Source organism: Danio rerio, chromosome 17, assembly GCF_049306965.1.
Source record: "Danio rerio strain Tuebingen ecotype United States chromosome 17, GRCz12tu, whole genome shotgun sequence".
NCBI classification, from domain to species: domain Eukaryota; kingdom Metazoa; phylum Chordata; class Actinopteri; order Cypriniformes; family Danionidae; genus Danio; species Danio rerio.
Window position 1 is genome coordinate 5,143,328 of NC_133192.1, and position 24,055 is coordinate 5,167,382.

A 24,055-nucleotide genomic window follows, 5' to 3' on the forward strand; every position below is an offset into this window, starting at 1 on the left:
TAAGCATTTTTCAGAATATTTTCTTCAGTGTTTAATGAATGAAAGAAACTATTAAAGGTTTGAAACATGTGAAAGGAGAGGAGATTAATAGTAGATTAATTTAGATTTTGGGGTGAACTGTCCCTTTAACTGAGCTGATGAGTCACAATCTACACAAATATTATCACAAAATCAAGTGAAATCTCACTGCGATACGTCACAGGAAAATGTAAACAGTTTACACAATCAGTAGCCGTGGTGGAACTGAGCTTCTCAGCTGTTTTATTGCTTTAGATTAACATTTAAATAGTTTATAATACATAATACACATTTTGTGGAAGATTTGTTTTTACATATACAGCTGAAGTCAGAATTATTAGCCCTCCTAAATTATTAGCCCCCTGTTTATTTTTCCCAATTATTTTTTAATGGAAATAAGATTTGTTCAACACATTTGTAATCATAATAGTTTTAATAACTCATTTCTAATAACTGATTTACTTTATCTTTGCCATGATGACAGTAAATAATATTTGACTAGAGATTTTTCAAGACACTTCTATACAGCTTAAAGTGACATTTAAAGGCTTAACTAGGTTAATTAGGTTAACTAGGCAGGTTAGGGTAATTAGACAAGTTATTGTATAATGATGGTTTGTTCTGTAGACTATCCAAAACAATTATAGCTTAAAGGGGCTAATAATTTTGACCTTAAAATGGCTTTAAAAAAAATTAAACTGCTTTTATTCTAGCCGAAATAAAACAAGTAAGACTTTCTTGAGAAGAAAAAATGTTATCAGACATGCTGTGAAAATTTATTTGCTCTGTTAAACATCATTTGGGAAATATTTAAAAAAGAAAAGAAAATTTTAAAGGGGGGCTAGGTGATGTTTCAGAGTCAAAATTATGCATATAATGTCATTTTTTTGCAAAGCCATAATTGTACGTCTTGATGAGATAAAGGAAAATTAAGAGAGGAAAACAAACTGGAAGTTGTGACTAAAACAAGTCAGTAATCAAATGAAAAGTCACATTTATATTGTAAGCATCAATGATCTTTTTTGGTGATAACACATTTGTTAAATTTACTTATTTATCAGAAAAATTTAACCTTCCCAAAACCCTTTTTTTTTCGATAACTTCAGACTCGTGAATTTATAAGAAACACATTTTCCCATTTTCCCCATGCACCTCCCAAACAAGAAATTAATCAGGTTTTAGATGCAAAACTTTTTAAAGGCGCAGTCTCTAAAACTAATGAAACTATTTGCTCATTTATTAGACAGTTAGGTTCTACATGCTTTTTTAAAATAAGGGTGCTTTCACATTTGGTTCAATTTCCAGGACCGTACCCAAGTTCGATTGTGTGTTCACAGTCTTTTTTCCTTCTGAACCCCGATACGCTTGCGTAATCGAGATGCTGTTTTGTTTACGGCTGTTTCTAGGTGATGGTCACAAAAGCAAAGCCCCAAAATGAAAAGATATCCGCATTTCCGGGCAATACTTTTACTGAATAAAATTAAACATACCATACTTTAACATCAAACGAACCCGGGTGCGGACCAAAAGTGCTAGTGTGAAAGCACCCTAAAGCAGAGCTGGGAATCAGATTTCAATCATGTTTTCACAGACGAGGAATGGTCCAAGGCTCTGTCTTGTCTACAAACCTCTTCTGTTTGTGCTCGTCATTGCCTTATAAAATTCAAGTTATTGCATAGAGTATACTGGACTAAGGCAAAAATATCTCAAATTAACCCTGGTTTTCATTCAAGTTGTGATCGGTGTCATCAAGCTCCAGCCACTCTTGTACATACTTTCTGGCTTTGTCCAGCGCTAAGCACTTTTTGGGCATCAATTTTTAAATCAATTTCTGCATGCCCCCTAGTAGAATTATTATATATATATATATATATATATATATATATATATATATATATATATATATATATATATATATATATATATATATATATATATATATATATATATATAAATGCTAAAATGCAAACTAGAGAATGTATGCAAGTAATTTGAATATTTGTTTTGAAACTGTAACCTTCTTAAATTGATTTTAACGACATGGACACAAAAAAAATGATCGTCACGTCATTGATATTTATATTTGTGAGACGTGTAGTGTGTCTGTGTGTCCTGCAGGTGGTGTTTTTACCCTCGTGTGCTGAGAGATGTGTCCAGTGTGGATTTGTCCACCACGGTTCTGGGTCAGAGAGTCAGTTTGCCCATCTGTGTGTCTGCCACCGCCATGCAGAGAATGGCTCATCCGGATGGAGAGACGGCCACTGCCAGAGGTCAGACCTGCAGATACAACAGCAGAACACACGGCGGCGCTAGTACACTTCATACAGATTCACCTAACACACGCTGTCTACTGCAGCGTCTGCAAACATCTCAAACAAAAGGCAAAATACACCAGTGTTTCTGTGAGCATATAGTCCAAAAGTCCATTTCTGACACTTAAAAAATGTGAATATAGTCTAAAAGTCCATTTCTGACACTTAAAAAATTTGAATATAGTCTAAAAGTCCATTTCTGACACTTAAAAAATGTGAATGTAGTCTAAAAGTCCATTTCTGACACTTATATATTCTAGAATTCCACTTTTGACTCGCATAAAATGTGCCAAGAAGTCCATTTCTGAGTCTTATAAATTGTGCATAAAGTCTGGGAGTTCACTTCTGACAACTATAAAATGTGCATTTAATCTAAAAGTCCATTTCTGACACTTATCAAATGTGCATACTCTAGAGATTATTTCTGACACCTATAAAATGTGCAAATAATCTAGAAGTCAAATGTTGACGTTTATGAAATATGCATAGATTAAAAGTACATTTATAAGACATTTAAAATGTGCATATAATCAAGAAGTTAATTTCTGAAATTTATAAAATGAGTTTAGAAGTCTATTTATGACACTTTTAAAATGTAAATATAGTCTAGAAGTCCATTTCTGAGTCTTAAAAAATGTGCATGTTATCTAAAAGTCATTTTTTTACGTGTATAATCTAGAAGTCCATTCCCACTTTTTTAAAATGTCCATATAAACTAGAAGTAAATTTCTGAGTCTTATAAAATGTGCAAAAAAATCTAAAAGTTAATTTCTGACCTTTATAAAATGTGCATATAAGAAGTCCATTTCTGGCACAAGACAATTGCCTAGAAGTCCATTTCTGACTTATAATATATGCATATTGTCTAGAAGTCCATTTCTGACAACTGTAAAATGTGCAAATTGTCTAAAAGACCATTTAGACACTGACACTTATAAAATGTCCCTAGAATTCAATTTCTGAGTCTTTTAAAATGTGCATATAATCTAGAAATCCATGTCTGACACAGGAAAACTGCTTAGAAGTCAATTTCTATATATTCATCTAGTCTAGAAGTCCATTTTTTGATTCCTATAAAATGTGTCTAGAAGTCAATTTCCGACATCTTTAAAATGTGCATGTAATCTAGAAGTCCACTTTTTGACAACTATAAAATGTGCATATAGTCTAAAATTCCATTTCTGACACTTATTAAATCTGTCTAGAAGTCTTATAAATTGTATAGTCAAGAAGTCCATTTCTGACAACTGTAAAATGTGCATATAGTCTAGAAGACCATTTAGACACTGACACCTATAAAATATCCCTAGAAGTCCATTTCTGAGTCGTTTAAACTTTACAATAAGGTTCATTAGTTAATGCATTTACTGACATGAACTAATCATGAACATCACATGTACAGCATTTATTAATCATAATTGAACATTTACTGATGCAGTATTAACATCCAAGTCCATGCTTGTTAACATTAGTTAATGCACCATGAGTTAACATGAACTAACAATGAACTGCTGTATTTTCATTAACTAACGTTTATTAACATGAATAAATACTGTAGTAAATGTATTGTTCAATGTTTGTTCATGTTGGTAAATGCATTGCTTAACATTAACTAATGAACCTTATTGTAAAGTGAGATCTCTGAGTCTTATAAAATGTCTGACTTATAATATATGCATCTAGAAGTCCATTTCTGACTCTAACCAAATGTGCAGTCTAGTCGTCCTTTTCTGACTATCATAATAAAATGTGCATATGGTCTAGAAGACCATTTCCGACAATTTTAAATTGTGTATATATTCAAGGATCTTGAGGATCTAATCTAGAAGCCTCTTCCAACCGGGCCAGGGCCAGCCAAGTGAACCGTGCCTGAGCCTGATTTAGAGCACTCACACATCTCAAACGATCCAGAAAACGGGCCTGGGCACTGTTCGGAAAGCAGAGTGTGAGTACGCCCATAGACAATTTGCACAATTTACAGTTGTCAGAAATGGACTTCTTGAATAAACAGTTTATAAGACTTCTAGACACATTTGATAAGAGTAAAACTGGACTTCTAGACTATATACACATTTTATATGAGTCAGAAATGTACTTCTAGATTGAATAAACATTTTTAAAGAGTCACAAGTGAACTAGACTAGACAATTTATAAAACTCAGAAATGGACGTATAGACACATTTCATAAGAAATGGACTTCTATTCACATTTGATGAGAGTCAAAAATGGACTATATGCACATTATAAGTGTCAGAAATGGACTTCTAGACTCTATGCACAATTTAAAAGACTCGGAAAAGGAATTCTAGACACATTTGATTAGAATCAGAAATGGACTTTTCTAGATTTCTAGGTTATACACTGCAAAAAATGCTTTTCTTAATTAGATTTTTTGTCTTGTTTCTAGTCCAAATATCTAAAAATGATTAATTTGAGAAAAATTTTCTAGACAAGCAAAACATATAGTCTTGTTTTAAGAAATAATTTGCTAATATTAAGTGATTTTTACCGTAAAACAAGCAAAATAGTCTGCCAATGGGGTAAGCATAATAATCTTATGTCAAAAGGAAAAACACGATTATTTTCCCATTGGCAGATTATTTTGCTTGTTTTAGGGTAAAAATCACTTAATATTAGCAGATTTTATCTTAAAACAAGACAACATCTAAGAATTTTTAGATAATTGGACTATAAACAAGACAAAAAATCTAAGTAAGAAAAGCATTTTTGCAGTGTATGCACATTTTATAAAACCCAGAAATACACTTTCAGACAATTTGCACATTTTACAGTTGTCAGATATGGACTTCTAGACACAATTTATAAGACTCAGAAATGGAATTCTAGACACATTTTATACAAGTCAAAAATGGACTTTTGTACATTACATGTACATTATATATACTTTTTATAAGTGTCAGAAATGGACTTTTAGATATGTAGATTTTATAATAGTTGTCTCTTCAACTGCTCCAGAACGCAGCAGCACGAGTGGTCTTCAATGAACCTAAACGAGCACATGTCACTCCGCTGCTAGTCCGTTTGCACTGGCTGCCAGTTGCTGCTCGCATCAAATTCAAAGCTCTGATGTTTGCCTACAAAGTGACTTCTGGCCTTGCTCCTTCTTATCTGCTCTCACTTCTGCAGATCTATGTGCCCTCCAGAAACTTGCGTTCTGTGAATGAACATCGCCTCGTGGTTCCATCCCAAAGAGGGAAGAAATCACTTTCCCGAACTCTCGCGTTCAATCTGCCCAGTTGGTGGAATGAACTCCCTAACTGCATCCGAACAGCAGAGTCACTCGCTATTTTAATGAAACGACTAAAAACTCAACTATTTAGTCTCCACTTCACTTCCTAATCTGCAATTGCCTCTCTGAATATCACACTAACTGTACCCAAAAAAATAAAAAATACTAATACTACTAATACTTTACTTCTTAGACTTTACAGACCTGAAACTTGCCTACAGCACTTATTCATTGTTGCTCTTATAGTTGTGTAAATTGCTTCCTTGTCCTCATTTGTAAGTCGCTTTGGATAAAAGCGTCTGCTAAATGACTAAATGTAAATGTAAGTCAAAAAAGGACGTCTAGACTGTGCGCATTTGATTAAAGTCAGAAATGGACTTCTAGGCACATTTTATACGGGTCAGAAATGAACTTCTTGATTATATGCGCATTTTAAAAGTGTCAGATATGGACGTTTAGACTGCATATTTCATAAATGTCATGTAATCTAGAAGTCCATTTTTGAGTCTTATGAAATGTGCATGTAACCTAGACGTGCATTTTTTGACATGTGCATAATGTAGAAGTCCATTTCTGACTCTTATCAAATGTGTCTAGAGGTCCATTTGTGACTTATAATTTGTGCATACAGTCAAGAAGAACAGTTTCTGACAACTATAAAATGTGCCTAGAAGTACATTCATTTCTGAGTCTCTAAAATTTGCATCTAGAAGTCCTTTTTTTGACATGCATAATATAGAAGTCCATTTCCCACTCTTATAAAAGGTGTGTATAATCCATTTCTGACTCGTATGCAATGTGCATATTATCTATATATCCATCATAACTTTTGTCAAAATATCTTATAAGTAAGACTTTGTATGTCATAATGTTGCATGCTTCTCTTTTCCTGTGGTGCTCCTGCTGTTACTGTCAGTACTAGTGAACACCGCATTACCACAGTTTGACTGAAGTAATAATTCTAGTAATTACAGCATTCAGTCAGAATCTGTAATCTCCCCTGCACACATCTGATGGCACAGTTAAAGCACTAGTTCACTTGCAGAATGAACATTTACTGAATATTCATGCTCTAGGGAATATCTGAAAATGTTTTTGTGTCAGACTGCGTCCCACAACACACTTGCAGCCAATAAGCACTTAGAAGCATGTCTGTTTACTACACTACCTGACAAAAGTCTTGTTGTTGATCTCAGTTGTAAGAGCAACAAATAATAACTTGACTTCTAGTTAATCATTTGGAAAAGTGGCAGAAGGTGGATTTTTCAGATGAATCATCTGTTGAGCTGCATCCCAATCATCACAAATACTGCAGAAGACCTACTGGAACCAGCATGGAACCAAGATTCTTACAGAAATCAGTCAAGTTTGGTGAAGAAAATATCGTGGTTTGGGGTTACATTCAGTATGGGGGCGTGCAAGAGATCTGCAGAGTGGATGGCAACATCAACAGCCTGAGGTATCAAGACATTTGTGCTGCCCATTACATTACAAACCACAGGAGAGGGCAAATTCTCCAACAGGACAGCGCTCCTTCTCATACTTCAGCCTCTACATCAAAGCTCCTGAAAGCAAAGGAGGTCAAGGTGCTCCAGGATTGGCCAGCCCAATCACCAGACATGAACATTATTGAGCTTGTCTGGGGTAAGATGAAGGAGTAGGCATTAAAGATGAATCCAAAGGATCTTGATGAACTCGGGAAGTCCTGCAAAAACGCTTTCTAAGTCATTCCAGGTGACTTTATTAATAAGTGATTTGAGTCATTGCAGAGCTACTGCACAACCACAAGTCCACAACAAGTCCACAACTGGACCACAACTGGGGCTAGGTTTCCACAATGAGCCCGGGTTGTGAAAAACGCAGAAGCAGATGCATAGACTTTGATTGAAAATTACCAACACAAACTTTTTTCAATGGATTAACTTGCATGGATAAATTGTTTACCTAAAGAACAATAATGTGCACCATCAAAATAAACATTGTAAATTTTGTTATCACATAGACTGTAAAGGGCAAAAACACTTTTATAAGGGGTTGTGTGGGAACAGTGTGTGATTGACCAGCTTCTAATAATAATAATGTATTCATTATATATTTATAATCACACTTAATAAACTGTCTGCAGAAACACTTTGATTGACTTTCTCCCTTTGTACGTGTCATGAGAGGAAAGCCACACCCACTACTGACCATCTCTGCCTCATTAGCATACGTCATTAGTCTTGTTTTTGAATCTGCCACTATGCTGGGATGCATGAATATGTAGCTCCGCCTTCTTTTGAATAGAGCACAATCTCATTTAAATTTAAAGTGACAGTCACCTAAACTGCTCAATTAGGATCAAAGCCTAAAAGGGGTAGTTTCAGAGAGTTATAAAGCATTATTTGTGTGGTATTTTGAGCTGAAACTGCACACACACACACACACACACTAGAGACATCAGAGACTTATTTTACACCTTGTAAAAGTGGGCATAATGGATCCACTTTAAGGATAATGTTCAACCCAGAAACCAACAACATCCTGAAGAGTGTGTGTTTGTGTGTGTCTGTGTGCATGTTTCTGTGTGTGTTTGTACGCAGCATGTCTGTCCTCTGGCACGGGGATGATGCTGAGCTCCTGGTCCACCTCCAGCATTGAGGAGGTGTGTGAGGCTGCACCGGGAGCCGTGCGCTGGCTGCAGCTCTACATCTATAAAGACCGAGGGCTGACTCAGTCTCTGGTCAGGAGAGCCGAGGACGCCGGCTATAAGGGCATCTTTGTCACCGTGGACACGCCTTATCTTGGCAGGCGACGCGATGACGTGCGCAACCGATTCAAGCTGCCCTCTCATTTGAGGTAAACGCTGAGACAACCACACTTGACGTGTGTGTGTGTGTGTGTGTGTGTGTGTGTATGTGAAAGAAAGTGTCAGCAGAATAACTATTTTTGTGTGTGCATGTGTGACCTATCAGAACACAAATGCGTAAAATGACAAGAGTATGAAACAGGTATTACAAGAAGAAGATGACTTATGAGGACATTGCTGATGTATACATCTTTCTAAAAGCTTATGAATCACGTTTTTTTGCACACAAATGGAGTTGTCTATGAGGGTCGGGTTTAGGTACAGGGTATAGTTGATACAACAACAAATGTGAAAAAAGTTGGGACAGTATGGAAATGTAAATAAAAAAGACAGTAGTGATTTTTAAATTGACATTGACTTGTATTTCATTTCATGTTTTGTCTGGTCAATTTCATTTCTGTAACACGGGAAGTGACACAGACAACTTAAGCAGGATCCACGTACAGGTTTATTCAGTGGTCAGGCAAGCAATGGTCAACACAGGTGCAAACAGATGTATAAAGGCAGTCCAGAATCGTAGTCAAAGTATCAGGCGAGAGGTCAGAAGGCAGGCGGCAGACAGGCAGAACTTTATAAACAAGGCTAAGGCCAAAACAAGACTAGGAAAACGCGTTGTAGTGCTACTTTACAGATAACAAGACTCTGCAATGGGAGTGAGTGTGTGCGCTGCTTAAATAGTGTGTGTAATCAGTCTTTGACAATCCTAAGGTGGTGCGAGTGTAATCAGTCTAAATGAGAAAGCATGTGAGTGTGGGTGAAGTGCATGTATGAAGTTGTAGTCCATGAACTGGTGGATTTGTAGTTTGTACGAGTGAGAATGTTTTCCAGCGACCTCTGGTGGTTAGAGATCGCTGGTGATCGTGACAATTTCATTGGTAAATAATCATCCTTTCCTGTAATTAAGACCTGCAAAACACTCCAAAACAAGTTAGGACAGAAGCAGTTTAGGGCTATTAATTATGGGTTGGGTACGGAAACCCGATGCCATCATGGCACTGGTACATTCGGAAGCCGTATGCACCGGACCGAATCAGCATATGAATTTCGGTGCTTAATTCCGGTGACACTGATGCTGCGACAAGAACGTAAAGCAGGTTGCACACCAGATGTGCACCAGCGTCGTGCAGTGCAATGCATTTTAGAATTTGCAAGTCGGCGGCTGTCCATGGCGCCCAGCCATGACTCAGGACACTGTTCATATTTCTGCCAAGCCACAGAGTGCCATCTGAATAGTTTCATTTTAAATAACATGTAAATGTGCGCTTCTGGTGTGTGATACTATCAACTGTCATGTGCGCGCCATGCCGCGGCTCTGAGCGGCGCATCCGCTGTGTGACACCGTTAAGAAGCATCAAGGGATGCATCAAAGGCACACATAGGTACGCGTTGTGTCACACCATCTCTAAATGTTTAATTCTAAACAGCTTTGAGGGATACGGATGTCAGGCGTTTGTTCTTATAGAAGGCAAAGCGCGCAGTATACGCCGCATGCGGCGAGCGACTCCCTTCATCAACACGCATGATCGCGTTCATCTACTTTGCTTAAACTAAGCATTCTACAGTATGGCTATATTTTACAAGCAAGGATTCTGACACACCAACATGCAGCAGATGCTTTACAAAAGTTGCGTGTAAGGGGGGAAACACTTAAGAAATTTGAGGGTTCATGGAATCACCTTAAATGTGAGGAATGGACTGTCTTTGACAGCTTGTGGTATCATCTGGCACTTTCAGTGAGTACGTTCACATCAATGACTGTAAAAAATATGGACGACGCGACAGCCCTTTTTCCCATTGAACGCCTTGAGGGCAAAACGCCTGCTTGACGGGCACAAACTGTCGCAAAAGACTGCTGAAATTGGAGCCTTGACATGCGCAGAAGGACTGTCTGATGGAGCCAGAGGAGGAGCCGCGAAAATGAGCGGAGTCGAGCTTCCAACCAAACGCTTTATGTAAATCAACCACGCCCCCCGAACTTCTCAGCATGCGTTTGCTGTCATATAAACACAAATGGATGTAATAACGATAACAAATATGAGGGTTTTATATATTCAATCGCGCCAGCTCCGGACTGCAGCGCATAACCTACTCGCGGCGTCGCGGGCTGATTCCGGCTCGCATGCGGCAGCGCCGGCTCGCTCGGCCGCCGCATCTGGCTCGATTGACTCGGGCTGGAATCCGGTAGTGAGTCCAGGCATCCGGAGTAGGTCCAGCAGAGGTAGTCAGTCTGAGCTCTAAGGGATAAGTCTCCGGCAGGCGAGAATCTAGCCGGAACTGTGTTTTGCTATCTGGGTGGTTAGGCGTAAATATATATATATATATATATATATATATATATATATATATATATATATATATATATATATATATATATATATTATAATATATGTATATAAACATTTTTCAAATAATTTTGTGGCTAAAAAGTATCCGTTCTGGCACCGTTTTGGCACGGGTACCTTTTTAAAAGTATCGATTAAGCACTGGTATCAAAATAACCCCAAACGATACCCAACCCTACTAATAATCAGTAAAACTGAGTAAATAATTATGTGATTTGAAGCAGGTGATGACAACAGGTGATTGTAATTATGATTTGGTATAAAAGCAGCATCGGAGAAAGGTCTAGTCCTTTAGGAGCAAAGATAGGCTGAAGATCGCCAGTTTTTCAACAAATATGTGAGAAGATTATTGGAATGTTGAAAACAATGTTCCTCAAAGAAAGATAAGAAGACATATGGATATTTCACTTTCAACAGTGCAGAACACCATTAAAAGATTCAAGGAATCTGGAGAAATATCATTGCATAAGGGACAAGGGCACAAGCCTAAGCTGAACCATGATCTCCCTCAGGCAGCACTCGATCAAGAATCCTCATTCATCTATAGGCAATATCACCACATGGGCTCAGGACTACTTTGGTAAACCTTTGTTACGTTTCACAATATATACTGTAGTTACATCCACAAATGCCAGAGAAACTATACTGTGCCAAAATGAAGCCCTATGTTAGCAGTGTTCAGAAGTGCTGTCGACTTCTCAGGGCTCGGAAGCAATGGACCATAACAGAATAGAAATGTGTTCTATGGTCAGGTAAATCAGTGTTTCAGGGTTTTTTTTTTTTTTTTTTTTTGGGGAGAAATGGATGCTGTGTGCTTCAGACCAAAGAAGAAAAGGATCATCTAGACTGTTTGCAAGTCCAAAAGCCAGGGTCTGTCATGGTATGGGGTTGTGTCAGTGCCCTTAGCAAAGGTAACTTGCACTTCTGTGATGCACCATTAATGCTGAAAGGTGGAGATTTTGGAGCGCAATATGCTGCCTTTTTCTCCAGGGGCGCCTACGCATATTTCAACACGACAATGCAAAACCACATTCTGCACACATTACAAAGTCCTGGCTCTGGAGGAAGACTATACAGGTACTTGACTGGCCTGCTTGCAGTCCCTACCTGTGTCCAATAGAGAATGTGTGGCACATTTTTACAGCACAAAATGCGACTACGAAGACCTCGAACTGTTGGCCACCTTAAGACTCGTTCGCAGGAAGAATGGGGCAAATTTACACTTGTACACATCATCACTTGGTGTCTTCGGTCCCTAAACGTCTTTAAAGTGTTGTGAAAAGGAATGAAAACATTATAAATTCTGTACTGTTTTGAAATGTGTTGCAAGAACCAAAATTGGAGTATTATTATTATTTTTTTAAATCACGAGAAACACATTAAACAATGTTTGTTGTGTTGTCTGTGTAATGGAGGCCTTTAGAGGCCCTTTAGCCTCCTTGGTAGAGCAACCGACTCCCATGCGGAAGGTTGCTGGTTCAAGACCAGCTCGGAGTGAGTTCGGTGGTGTAGGACTGGCGGGGTTACATTGGTGCCGTGACCCGGATTTAAGTAAGGTTTAGGGGGGTGAGTGTAGCAGAGGCCAGTTAGTAAGTGCTGCGCAAGTAAACCTCACTCCTCTGACCTCTAAAGGTGCTCTAGCGAAAGATGCTAGAGGCCATGGTCTTTAGCCTGCTTGGTAGAGCAACCGATTCCCATGCGGAAGGTTGCCGGTTCAATACCAGCTTGGAGCAGGTTGGGTGGTGTTGAACTGACGGGGTTACATCTTCAATGAAATTCAAGTCAAAGTCAATTGTTTGGAGCACACTAGCTTTTAGATATCCTTAGGACTAACATACTAACATTTAAAAAACATTATTTTATTTTCACAGGACCTTTAAAAGTGCACTAACCCATATTTAAAAAGGCCACAGTCGTCCAACAGATTCCCAAAACACACTTGCTGCCCATCGACAGTAAGGGGCGTGACTTTTAATTGTGGAAATATAATATGAAAGGAGGCGTGTCTTTTCAGGTTATGGCCCTGTTTATTTCACATATGGCACTTACAACAAAAGATAAACACAAACCATAATCGAACACTAAAAAAACATTCCCCTAATGTTTCTGTATAAACAAAGCCTCATTTTCCCCCTCACTCGCAGACGACTTCACAGATTTACTCAGTAAAACAGTGCTCACTGGACAACATTTTATATATTTAAGGAAACAGTAGAAGCATCAGTAGATCATGCCGCTAATGGGGATTAATATTCATAACTCGAGCTCCTTCAACACTCTACACTTGCTTTTTTATGTGGGGAAACCACATAATTCAGATATCAGCAATTCAGCAGATATGCCAACAGTAGCCCGCTATAAAACAGCCCTCATGAAAGTAAAGCCTTCCTGCTTCGAAACCCAAGAGCTGAATTACACCTATCAGAATCTTTTTTTATCCCTCAAAAAAGCTGCATATTTTACACAAGCGCCTCCATTTCCATCAGCAGTGACACAACATGAACTTGATCTCAACCCTTAAAATCTCAACCCACAAATCAAAGTTTACCAGCGGAAACAAGGTGCCATTGAGCACCGCTTCTGTGTTTGGATTAAAAAAACCTACGGCTCAGTTTTCATGCCCTGACCGAAAAAACAACACTCGCAGGACTAATTCCATTCTGCACCATGTTTTTTTTTTCTACTTCTTCAGGATGGCGAATTTCGAGTCTCCAGATTTAGCGTTCTCCAAGAAAGAGGGTTACGGGGAGGACAGCGGGCTGGCGGTGTATGTGACGCAGGCTATTGATGCCACGGTCAGATGGCAGGACATCGGCTGGCTGAAAACGCTCACAAAGCTGCCTGTGGTGGTCAAAGGGGTTCTGACAGGTAAGAGCGATGGATGATATTTATTGGGTATTTATCGCTCAATTTATTGACCAACTGATTTAGCAGGTCATAATAATGAACATTGTTAAAATAAAAATACATAATAGCAATTTTTAGATATAGGCAAACAAAGATTTAGTGGTAACATTTGTTAGTTAATAATAATAATAATAGTAATAATAATAATAATAATATTATAAATAAAAAATTTAAAATTAAACAATAACTATCAATAGTATTATTATTATTATTATTATTATTATTATTATTATTATTATTGCTATTATTGTTATTATTATTATTATTATTATTATTATTATTATTATTACTGCTATTATTGTTAATATTATTATTATTACTATTATTATTATTATTATTATTACTGCTATTATTATTGTTATTACTACTATTGTTATTAATACTGCTATTATTATTATCATCATTATTATTATTATTATTATTATTGTTGTTGTTATTATTATTACTGCTATTATTGTTAATATTATTATTATTACTATTATTATTATTATTATTATTACTGCAATTATTATTATTAATATTATTATTATTATATAAAAATAATGTTTAGGTTAAATAATAGTGATTTGAAACAGCTGATATCAACAGATGATTGTAATTATGATTTGGTAAAGAAGCAGCATCCAAAAAAGTCTAGTCCTTTAGGATTAAAGGTAGGCAGAGGATAGCCAGTTTGCCAAAAAATACATGAAAAAATTATCGAAATGTTTAAAAACAATGTTCCTCAAAGAAAGATAGGAGGACATTTGGATATTTCATCTCCAACAGCGCAGAACATCATTAACAAATTCAAGGAATTTCAGTGTAACAATAATCTCTGATTCCTTTAGGCGGCACTTCATCAAGAATCCTCATTCATCTATAAGCGGTATCACCACATGGGCTTAGGAGTACTGCGTCAAACCTTTGACAAATACCACAATACACAAATGCCAGCGAAAACTGTACTGTGCCAAATGGAAGCCCTATGTTAACAGTGTACAGAAGCGCCATCAACTTCTCTGGGCTTGGTAGCATCTGGAATGAACCATCACACAGTGAAAATGTGTACTGTGGTCAGATGAATCCAGTGTCCATGTATATGTGCTAGCACAGATCAAACACAGAGTGGCGAATTGATTACCTTCATGGCCAATCACAGTTATTTCGGTAAAATGTTAGCAAAAAAATAGACATTTTCAAAATTTCAATACCAATTGGTATCGAATATCAGTATTGTGACAACACTAATATATAAATATATATATATATATATATATATATATATATATATATATATATATATATATATATATATATATATATATATATATATATATATATATATATATATTTAATTCTTTCCCCAATTTCTGTATAATAGAGAGACGATTTTTTCAACACATTTCTAAACATAAGTTTTAATAACTCTTGTCTTTGCCATGATGACAGTAAATAATATTTGACTAGATCTTTTTCAGTACACTTCTATAGAGCTTAAAGTGACAATTAAAGGCTTAAATAGGTTAATTATGTTAATTAGGCAGGTTAGGGTAATTAGGCAAGACATTGTATAACAATAGTTTGTTCTATAGACTATTAAAAAAAAGCTTAAAGAGGCTAATAATTCTGTCCTTAAAATTGTTTAAAAAATAAATTTCTGCTTTTATTATAGCCAAAATAAAACAAATACGACTTTCTCCAGAAGAAAAAATATTATCAGACATACTGTAAAAATTTCCTTACTCTGGTAAATGTCATTTAGGAAAAAAAATCAAAAATATTTATGCACAGTTGAAGTCAGAATTATTAGCCCCCCTTTGATTTTTTTTTCTTTTTAAAAATATTTTCTAAATGCTGTTTAACAGAGCAAGGAAATTTTTACAGTATGTCTATATATATATATATATATAAAACAAGCATGTGACGAGTCGACTCCACAAGACGAGACATGAGATTGCGTTCACGAGAACGACACAAGATTTTTAAGTTTTTTATTCAACTGAAGAAAAAAAAGCCATTTTACTTCTATTTTAATAAATTGTATGCAGTCAAGGACATGCAAACACTGCAAATATTTTGCTAATATATGAATTGAAAATAGATTTTTATTCAACTGAAAAAAATCAAAATGCAAAACAATTTAATGTTTTGGTGCTTTTTTTATTGTATTGAATGGTATTTTATTTATACTTATTGAATTATATGCCATAAATGACATGCCGACACTGGAAAATATTTAGCTATAAACTCTACTGACTGGCTTCACATTAGAAATTAAACTACTTTTTAAAAAAATTGTATTTAAATAATTGATTTTAAATTTTTCAGCAGGTTCTCTTTTATTCAGCAACATTTCATTCATGTCCCCGTGATTCACACAGAGGTACTAAATGCGACAATGAAGTAAGGACTGAAAGGAGAGAGTTGTTTTAATGTAATTTAATACCGATTGCTGAATGAAAGGAGAACTTATCTTTTACGGACAGCATAAACACATGTTCTATGATGAAGATGTGACGAGTCTCGAGAGTTAACAGTGTGTGTGTGTGTGTGTGTGTGTGTGTGTGTGTGTGTGTGTGTGTGTGTGTGTGTGTGTGTGTGCGTGTGCGCGTACCCGCTTAGAGATGTATGCGTCTGTGGTACTTTACTGACTCGGTAGGTCCAGTCAGATAATAGTGTCAAACAGCCTTGTGTCTATATCTTATTCTGTCGAAAATTGTGGCTAAAAGTCCTACACGAGGCTAATAGTTTGACTGCGGTGTTTCTGTACTGCACTTCAATAATGCAACTAAAATAGGAATACTCTACATGTCTTAAATCCAATTGTGTTTTGCGATTGACTTTCAGCATATCAAAAGTGCTATCGCATGGTCATGAATTATAGTTAATGTAGTGCGGCTGCAGTTGTAGCCTCTATTGGGTGTGGCAGCCACTGATCTCCGGTAAAAAAAAGGCGTTTACGTCACACCCACCCAAGAAAATGAGTGACATGAACACGGGCAGCCTGGGTTGCCAGATGTGTGCAAAGCACTTGATGTGCAGTTCAAATCCAATCCTGCAATCTTTTGTGCTAATTTCACCTTCACGCTCCATCATAACATCACAACTCACAAGACAACTTTTCGCAGCGACTAGAAATCTCCTTTGGGATTTAACCTTGTCATACGAGATCTTGTCACATCCCTAATATATAGGAAAATATATAGTTAAATCATGAAAATCTGTTAACTGCTGCTATTAATCTGCTATTGGCTATAAAAATGATACAGATGCCATTAAAAGAACAATGTTTTAGTTTTAAACTGAAGTTGTATTTTTAAAAAGTATGGCATCCTCGATATCTCTGATACAGAACAAATAATTTGTATAATGTAATCACAATAAAGCATGCGTTTTAGCTCGTCTGTCAGCAGTGGCCAACTAATCACAGATAAGGTGTCATTTATCTGCCGGGAGGAAAGTCTGAGCGCTGAGGTTATCACACACACGTCTAGAAGCTTTACTGCTGTTATTGTGTCTTCAGATAAACCTTTATCTTCTCTCTGGCTCTGGAAAACAGCACATTCTCCAAATGAAAGAGCAAAAGTAAAGATTCTTAACTTTGGCGCAGACCAAAGGATATTAATGCCTGTCTCTGACAAACTCAGAAATGTGTGTTGAGGGGGGGGGAAGTAATTGGGGAGGCCATTAGTCATTTTAGCTCATGTGTGGAACATAATTTTCCTTGAAAAGTGCATCCTTTCCTGTTGGCCTCGGCTCAAAGGGAAACGCCATTTCATCATTTTTTGGGACATTTTCCAACTGAAAGGACTTGGGGAAATTAAATTACTCCACATGCAAAGCAGATTCATGTTTTCTGAAGATGCTTTAAAGTCAGGTATATATTTTTTTCTACAGTGTTAGATTGTTTAAACTAGCTTCACAAACAGAAAAATAACAGAATCAGAGTTGCTCCAATTATGAGGCTAAGTACTAAAGGCGATGAACTAAAAATGCTAGCGACACACTGTTACATGCTAAAACATGTTAGCAACAAATTAACATTTTTATTATTATAATTATTATCTATTATATGATAGGGATGTAACGGTATTGTAAATACCGTCATACCGCAATATTAATTTTTTTCGATATTACCGAAGTCGTATGACTCGGTAAAACTATAGGTCTTCTGAGAAAATTTGCTCAGGCGAATGAAGCGAACGGGAGGTAGCGAAAACTACAATTGCCATCAGCCCATGCTTGACCATCATCCCTTGCGGTCTGTTGTCGCTACAGATCCAGTAATGCGGAAATTGAGTGTGCTGCTAGAAGCGGGGATGAAAAGAGCTGGAAAACTCTAAAGCAGGTCGCACACCAGAAGCGCCGCTCGGCGCCGCGACACGGCGCGTACATGACAGATTAAAGTATCGCACACCAGACGCGCACATTCGAATGATATTTAACATGAAACTAATCAGATGGCGCTCTGTGGCGCGGCTGAAAAATGAACTGCGTCCTGAGCCGTCGCCGGGCGCCACCGACTTGCGGCGCCGGTGTGTGTATCCTGATAGAAACCTATGATTAGAATTCTAAAATACATGGCGCTGCGTGGCGCGCCGCCGAGCGTCGCTTCTGGTGTGCAACCTGCTTTACACGCACAGTTCAGTCCTGCATCCTCTCCGTGTAAGTTCAGACTTCGCAAGTTTGATCAAGGCTGCAGTCTCTTCTTCTCAGTTTGATATGGAAAAGCAGATTATACCGAGGACACGGGTAAATCTTCAAAGGGAACAGTGTAACGTTACTTTATAACTTCAGTCACATCACCCTGGCTTTGTTGTTTCACTTTCTCAACAATAAAATGTAAACATGATTTAAGAAAACTGCCTATTTTCATTTTAATATTAGCAACTTAGACAGCAGACATGTTGAGGCGTCGTGCTGCATATATGAGCGTCATCTTCACTGTGTGGATATTTATAACAAAACGGAGCCGATAACAACTGCCTCCTTTCAATTTCAGTGAAAATACGAAACATCCCCTCTCTTTTGCTGAGTATCAGTTTTAAGAATCGATAATGGCCATTTTAAAAGTATAACATACAATAAGTTTATACATTATAGAAAAATAAAGGCAAGCGATCAGTCAATATACAGAATGTACGTGGTTACATTAATCATTAACTTATCTTTGCGCTCAGCCAAAACACGTTACCTGAGAACAAGTAATAGATTCCAATGCCCAAAGTCAGGGAATATGTCGTTAGATAAAGACAACAAGATAAATGAAATATCCCGTTTAATAAATATAGTGAGATTAGATCCAGCGGGAGATGCTTGATGAGAAGTCCGACTAGCAGAGCTCTCATCTGGGTAGATGGGCTGAGTGTGATTAAATGTTGAATGTGATGAGTTTTCAACAATAAATAAATAAATTGAAACTTTATTTTTTACATGGTTTAATAATTTTTTGTTATTAAAATTGAAGTTCCTGTTTTAAAGCTTACAGATAGATGGCTAATTTGTATGTCATTGACACTTTTGGCACTTTTGTGGAGTATTTTCATAAGTTTTGTTTTTTCCTGTAAATGATTCAATAAATACCGTACCGTGACATTCATACCGAGGTATTACCGTACCGTGAAATTCTGATACCGTTACATCCCTATTATATGATTATTATTGATGTTTAAAACAAACTAGCAACGTGTTACTAACATGCCACAACATGATTAAACAGGCGAACAGCATTAAAAGCTATTACACAATAAAGAATTTACTGTATAAAACATGCATACCAACATGCTACTTGTACGTCACTTTGGATAAAAGTGTTTCTAAATGACTGAATACGTAAATATACATTTAAATATATGTGTTAAAACATGTTATCAACATCCTAAAACATAACAATATGCCCTGTTATTAAAATGGTAAAACTGCTGACAATGTTCAAAAGAACGCTAACTACACATTAGCAACATACTACAAAATAAAAGTACTTTTCTAAAACATCCCTGCTGAAAAATCCAGCTTAAACCAGCCTAGGCTGGTTGGCTGGTTTTTAGCTGGTCGACCAGGCTGGTTTTAGAGGGGTTTTGGCCACTTCCAGGCTGGTTTCCAGCCATTTCCAGCCTGGTCTTAGCTGGTTAGGCTGGGAAATGACCAGCTAAAACCAGCTTGACCAGCCTGGGCTGGTTTAAGCTAGATTTTTCAGCAGGGATGGTAACAACACAATAAAAAACTGCTGAAATACTAAAATAGATAAGCAAGATGCTAAAACACGACAGAAACATGTTAATGCTTGTTAGCAAAATGCTAATACATACAAACAATGTGATTAAACATGTTAATGCTATTCTAGAAATGTGTCAACTTATTAAAATGCTAAAACTGTAAAAAATGTTCTATAAAGTTAGCTAGCATCATGCTAGGAAAGTTCTAAAGCATAAGCTGCTAAGAACCATCTAAGAAAACATAGTTTCATAAATATAATAACATATTATATATATTAACATGATAGAAACATGTTAAAGCTTGTTAGCAACATGCTAATACATATTATGTGATAAAGCATGGTAATCATATACTAGCAATGCTAAAACTTTTTTGAAAATGTTGTTCAAATGCTAACTACATGTTAGCAACATGCTAGTACAGTTCTAAAACAAATTGCCATTAAGAATCTGCTAAGAAGCTGAAAATATACTAGCAACATGTGAAAACATGACAGTAACATGTTAAATCATAGTAGCAACATGCTAATACAAACTAGCAGTTTAATAAAACCTGCTAATTATATGCTAGCAATATACCATGCAATTAAAAAAAACTGCTGACAATGTCCTTCAATACATTGTCAGCGAAGGTCTAAAAATGGTAAAATGTGCTAAGAGCCTGGTTAAAAATAAAAAAATACACTAGCAACATGTTAAAGCATGTTGTTAACATGCTAATATGAACTAGTAAGCAATATGAATAAAACATGCTAATCATATGCTAGCAATATGCCGTGCAAATTCTAAAATGGTTGACAACATCCTACAACACGCTAACTACTATGTTTGCAACATAGTGTAGGTCTAAAAGATGGTGAAATGTGTTAAGAGCCCAGTAAGAAACTGTTGTAAGATGCTCCTAAGAAACAACATACTGTACTAGCAACATGTTTAGGCAATGCGTGCTTAAATTGTTCTAAATGCTAAAATAACATAATATAACATGCTAACTTCATGTTAGCATCATATTGAAGTTCTATGACATGGTAAAACTTGGTAAGAGCCTGCTAAGAAACTAAAAATATACTAGCAACATGCTAAAAAATCACAAAAAACATGTTAAAGCTTGTTACCAACATGATAATACACATTAGCAAGCAATTTTATAAAAACATGCTAATCATATGCTGGCAATGTGTCATGCAAATGCACAAAATGTTGACAACGTTCTATAACATGCTAACTACATGTTAGAAATAGTAAAAACATGTCTAAAACATGGTAAAATGTGCGAATTCTGCTAAGAATCTGAAAATATATACCAACAACAGGCTAAAATGTGTTGGCCAATGCATACTTAAGTTGTTATAAATGCTAAAATAACATCATACAACATGCTAACTACACGTTAGCAACATAGTGACATTCTAAAACATGGTAAAATGTGCCAAGTCTGCTAAGAATCTGAAAATATACTAGCAACATGCTAAAACGTGTTAGCCAATGCATACTTAAGTTGTTCTAAATGCTAAAATAACATCATACAACATGCGAACTACATGTTAGCAACATAGAAGTTCTAAAACATGGTAAAATGTGCCAATTCTGCTAAGAATCTGAAAATATACCAACAACAGGCTAAAATGTTTTGGCCAATGCATACTTAAGTTGTTCTAAATGCTAAAATAACATTATACAACATGCTAACTACACATTAGCAACATAGAAGTTCTAAAACATGGTAAAATGTGCCAAGTTTGCTAAGAATCTGAAAATATACCAACAACAGGCTAAAACATGTTGGCTAATGCATACTTAAGTTCTAAATGCTAAAATAACATCATACAACATGCTAACTACATGTTAGCAACATAGAAGTTCGTAAAATGTGCCAAGTCTGCTAAGAAACTGAAATAGCAACATGCTAAAACGTGTTAGCCAATGCATACCTAAGTTGTTCTAAATGCATTATTCAACATGCTAACTACATGTTAGCAACATAGTGACGTTCTAAATCATGGTAAAATGTGCCAAGTCTGCTAAGAATCTGTCAATATACGAGCAACATGCTAAAACATGTTAGCCAATGCATACTGAAGTTGTTCTAAATGCTAAAACAACATCATACAACATGATAACTACATGTTAGCAGCATATTGACTTTCTAAAACATGGTAAGAGCTGCTAAGAAACCAAAAAATATATATAGTAGAAGCAACATGCTAAATTGTGCTAGCTGAGTTCAAAGTCAAACTAGCAACATATTAAAGCATTTCTTTTTAATTTTAGGTTTACTCTGGCTGTCCAGCATGGCTAGGTTTTCTCTTGTAGAATGATGAACACAGAAGTGCAGTAATTAATGGTGAATCTTGCATTTCAGCTGAAGACGCTAAAGAAGCATTGAAGTACGGCGTGGATGGAATACTTGTGTCAAACCACGGAGCAAGACAACTCGACGGGGTCCCGGCCACTGTAAGTGTGCAGAAATGAGGCACGATTGTCCTCCAGAGACCCTCCAACCCTCTCCAGTCCACTAAACACAGCTCTGGTGTGTGAAATACAGCCGATGGTCAACCAGAGAAACAAAGGTCTGGCTGCGGCCTCAGGTTTTATGAGCACACAGTGGTCAAGAGCACTCAAGAGGATCAGATGAGTGCGAAAATATATATATATATATAGACAGACGAGAGATGAGCAACGGCTGCAGATCCTGCAGTTTTGCTCATATAATTAGTGCTGAGATGATTTTACTGAGGCTGATCCTTCTGGATTGTTCTGTGGTCTTTATTATGTGCCGGTACTAGTGATATGATCAGTTGTAGAAGCATACAGTGGAGGTCAGAATTATTAGAAATTTAAATGATTAAATTATTTATTTATTATTTGATTGTAAGATCTGTTTAATAAAGTTATATTATTTAGCACGTTTGCATGATGTAATAGTTTTAATAACTCATTTGTAATAACTGATTTCTTTTATCTTTATCATGATGCACATAATATTTGACTAGATATTTTTAAGATGCTAGTATTCAGCTTAATGTGACATTTAAAGGCTTTACTAGGTTAATTAGGTTAACTAGGCTAGTTAGGGTAATTATGCAGAGCTACTGTTTCGTCCCATCCTGATAAACTTCCAGTGAAGGGTTAATGTGACTTTTTTTCCATTTTATATGGTTCCTTTTACAGCATTGATGTTGTAATATAATTAAAATATAATCAGACTTTGACATTCATTTAGTTGCTCAAGCCTAAAACAAAAACAAAAAAAGTTGTTTACTCGGCAGGCTAGCGCAGAAGCTCCATTGAATATACTGGGGTAAAATAAATGTTCATATTTTAAAGACATGGCAGGGGAAATGTAATTTAATGCAGTGCTTCGTGTACATTCTGAGCCCCACTACATGTCGGATATCACTCAGCCAGTGGAGATCGCTGATTTTCAAAACAGACCTTAACCCTTGTATGGTGTTCGGGTCTGTGAGACCCGTTTTCAGTTTTTTTCTAAAGAAAAATTAAACAATTAATAATTTTTTCAACCTGAAATTTGCTGGCTTTGGCCTATTTTCTGTGAAGAACATAAATCCATAATTTTTCAATGACCGCAGAATCCGAATCAGCCTTTGGCCTAATGTCTCATTTCTGAATGGTACGGTTTAGTTCAGTGCGGTATGGTACTGGTCACCTTTGTCAGGCTTGTGTCTCCATTGCCAAATGGAACCAACGGTACTCGTTTTGATCGGCGTGGTATACAACAGAAAGTTGCAGACGACGTCATTCTCGCTCGAGGAAATGTCAAAGTAAAGCTATTGACCTTATTCTACGCCGACGAGCGGGCGCTGCCATTTGAATCTTTTTGGCACGAGACTTCCGGTCTCATTCACTTCCATTCATTTTTAGACATTAAAAACTGCTCGTTTCGTTGTTTGATGTTGCAAACTGATATTTCCTTGTTGTATTATTCTACTTGGTCTGTATAGTCATGCAAACATTTGTTTGTAGAGCAAGTAGTTTGACCGTTTTTTCCCGTTTATTATTCCTTGTCATTTCTCCCATAGGCGACTGAGACGGAAGTTCTAAGACAATCGCGAAAACAGGCGCACTTCCGCATTTGAGAATAAGGTCAATACAAGTTGTTCACATATCGTTTAAATAACAGACTCTTTATACACATAAATAGGCCTTTTTTGTATAAGTG

The 24,055-nt window shown here is 36.5% G+C and overlaps 1 protein-coding gene across 3 annotated transcripts in view; it reads left to right on the forward strand.

Moving 5' to 3' along the window:
* The window catches only part of hao1 (hydroxyacid oxidase (glycolate oxidase) 1), a 38,656-nt gene that overhangs the window by 6,090 nt on the left and 8,511 nt on the right, over positions 1-24,055 (forward strand). For 2 of the 3 annotated variants that reach the window (NM_001083542.1, XM_009292778.5), the window contains exons 2-5: positions 2,137-2,288; positions 8,164-8,419; positions 13,464-13,639; positions 22,238-22,329. In NM_001083542.1, coding sequence (NP_001077011.1) covers positions 2,137-2,288; positions 8,164-8,419; positions 13,464-13,639; positions 22,238-22,329 — 676 coding nt within the window. Of the gene's footprint in view, positions 1-2,136; positions 2,289-8,163; positions 8,447-13,418; positions 13,640-22,237; positions 22,330-24,055 lie in introns of all 3 variants that reach the window. The other variant, XM_073927078.1, reaches the window with a different exon arrangement.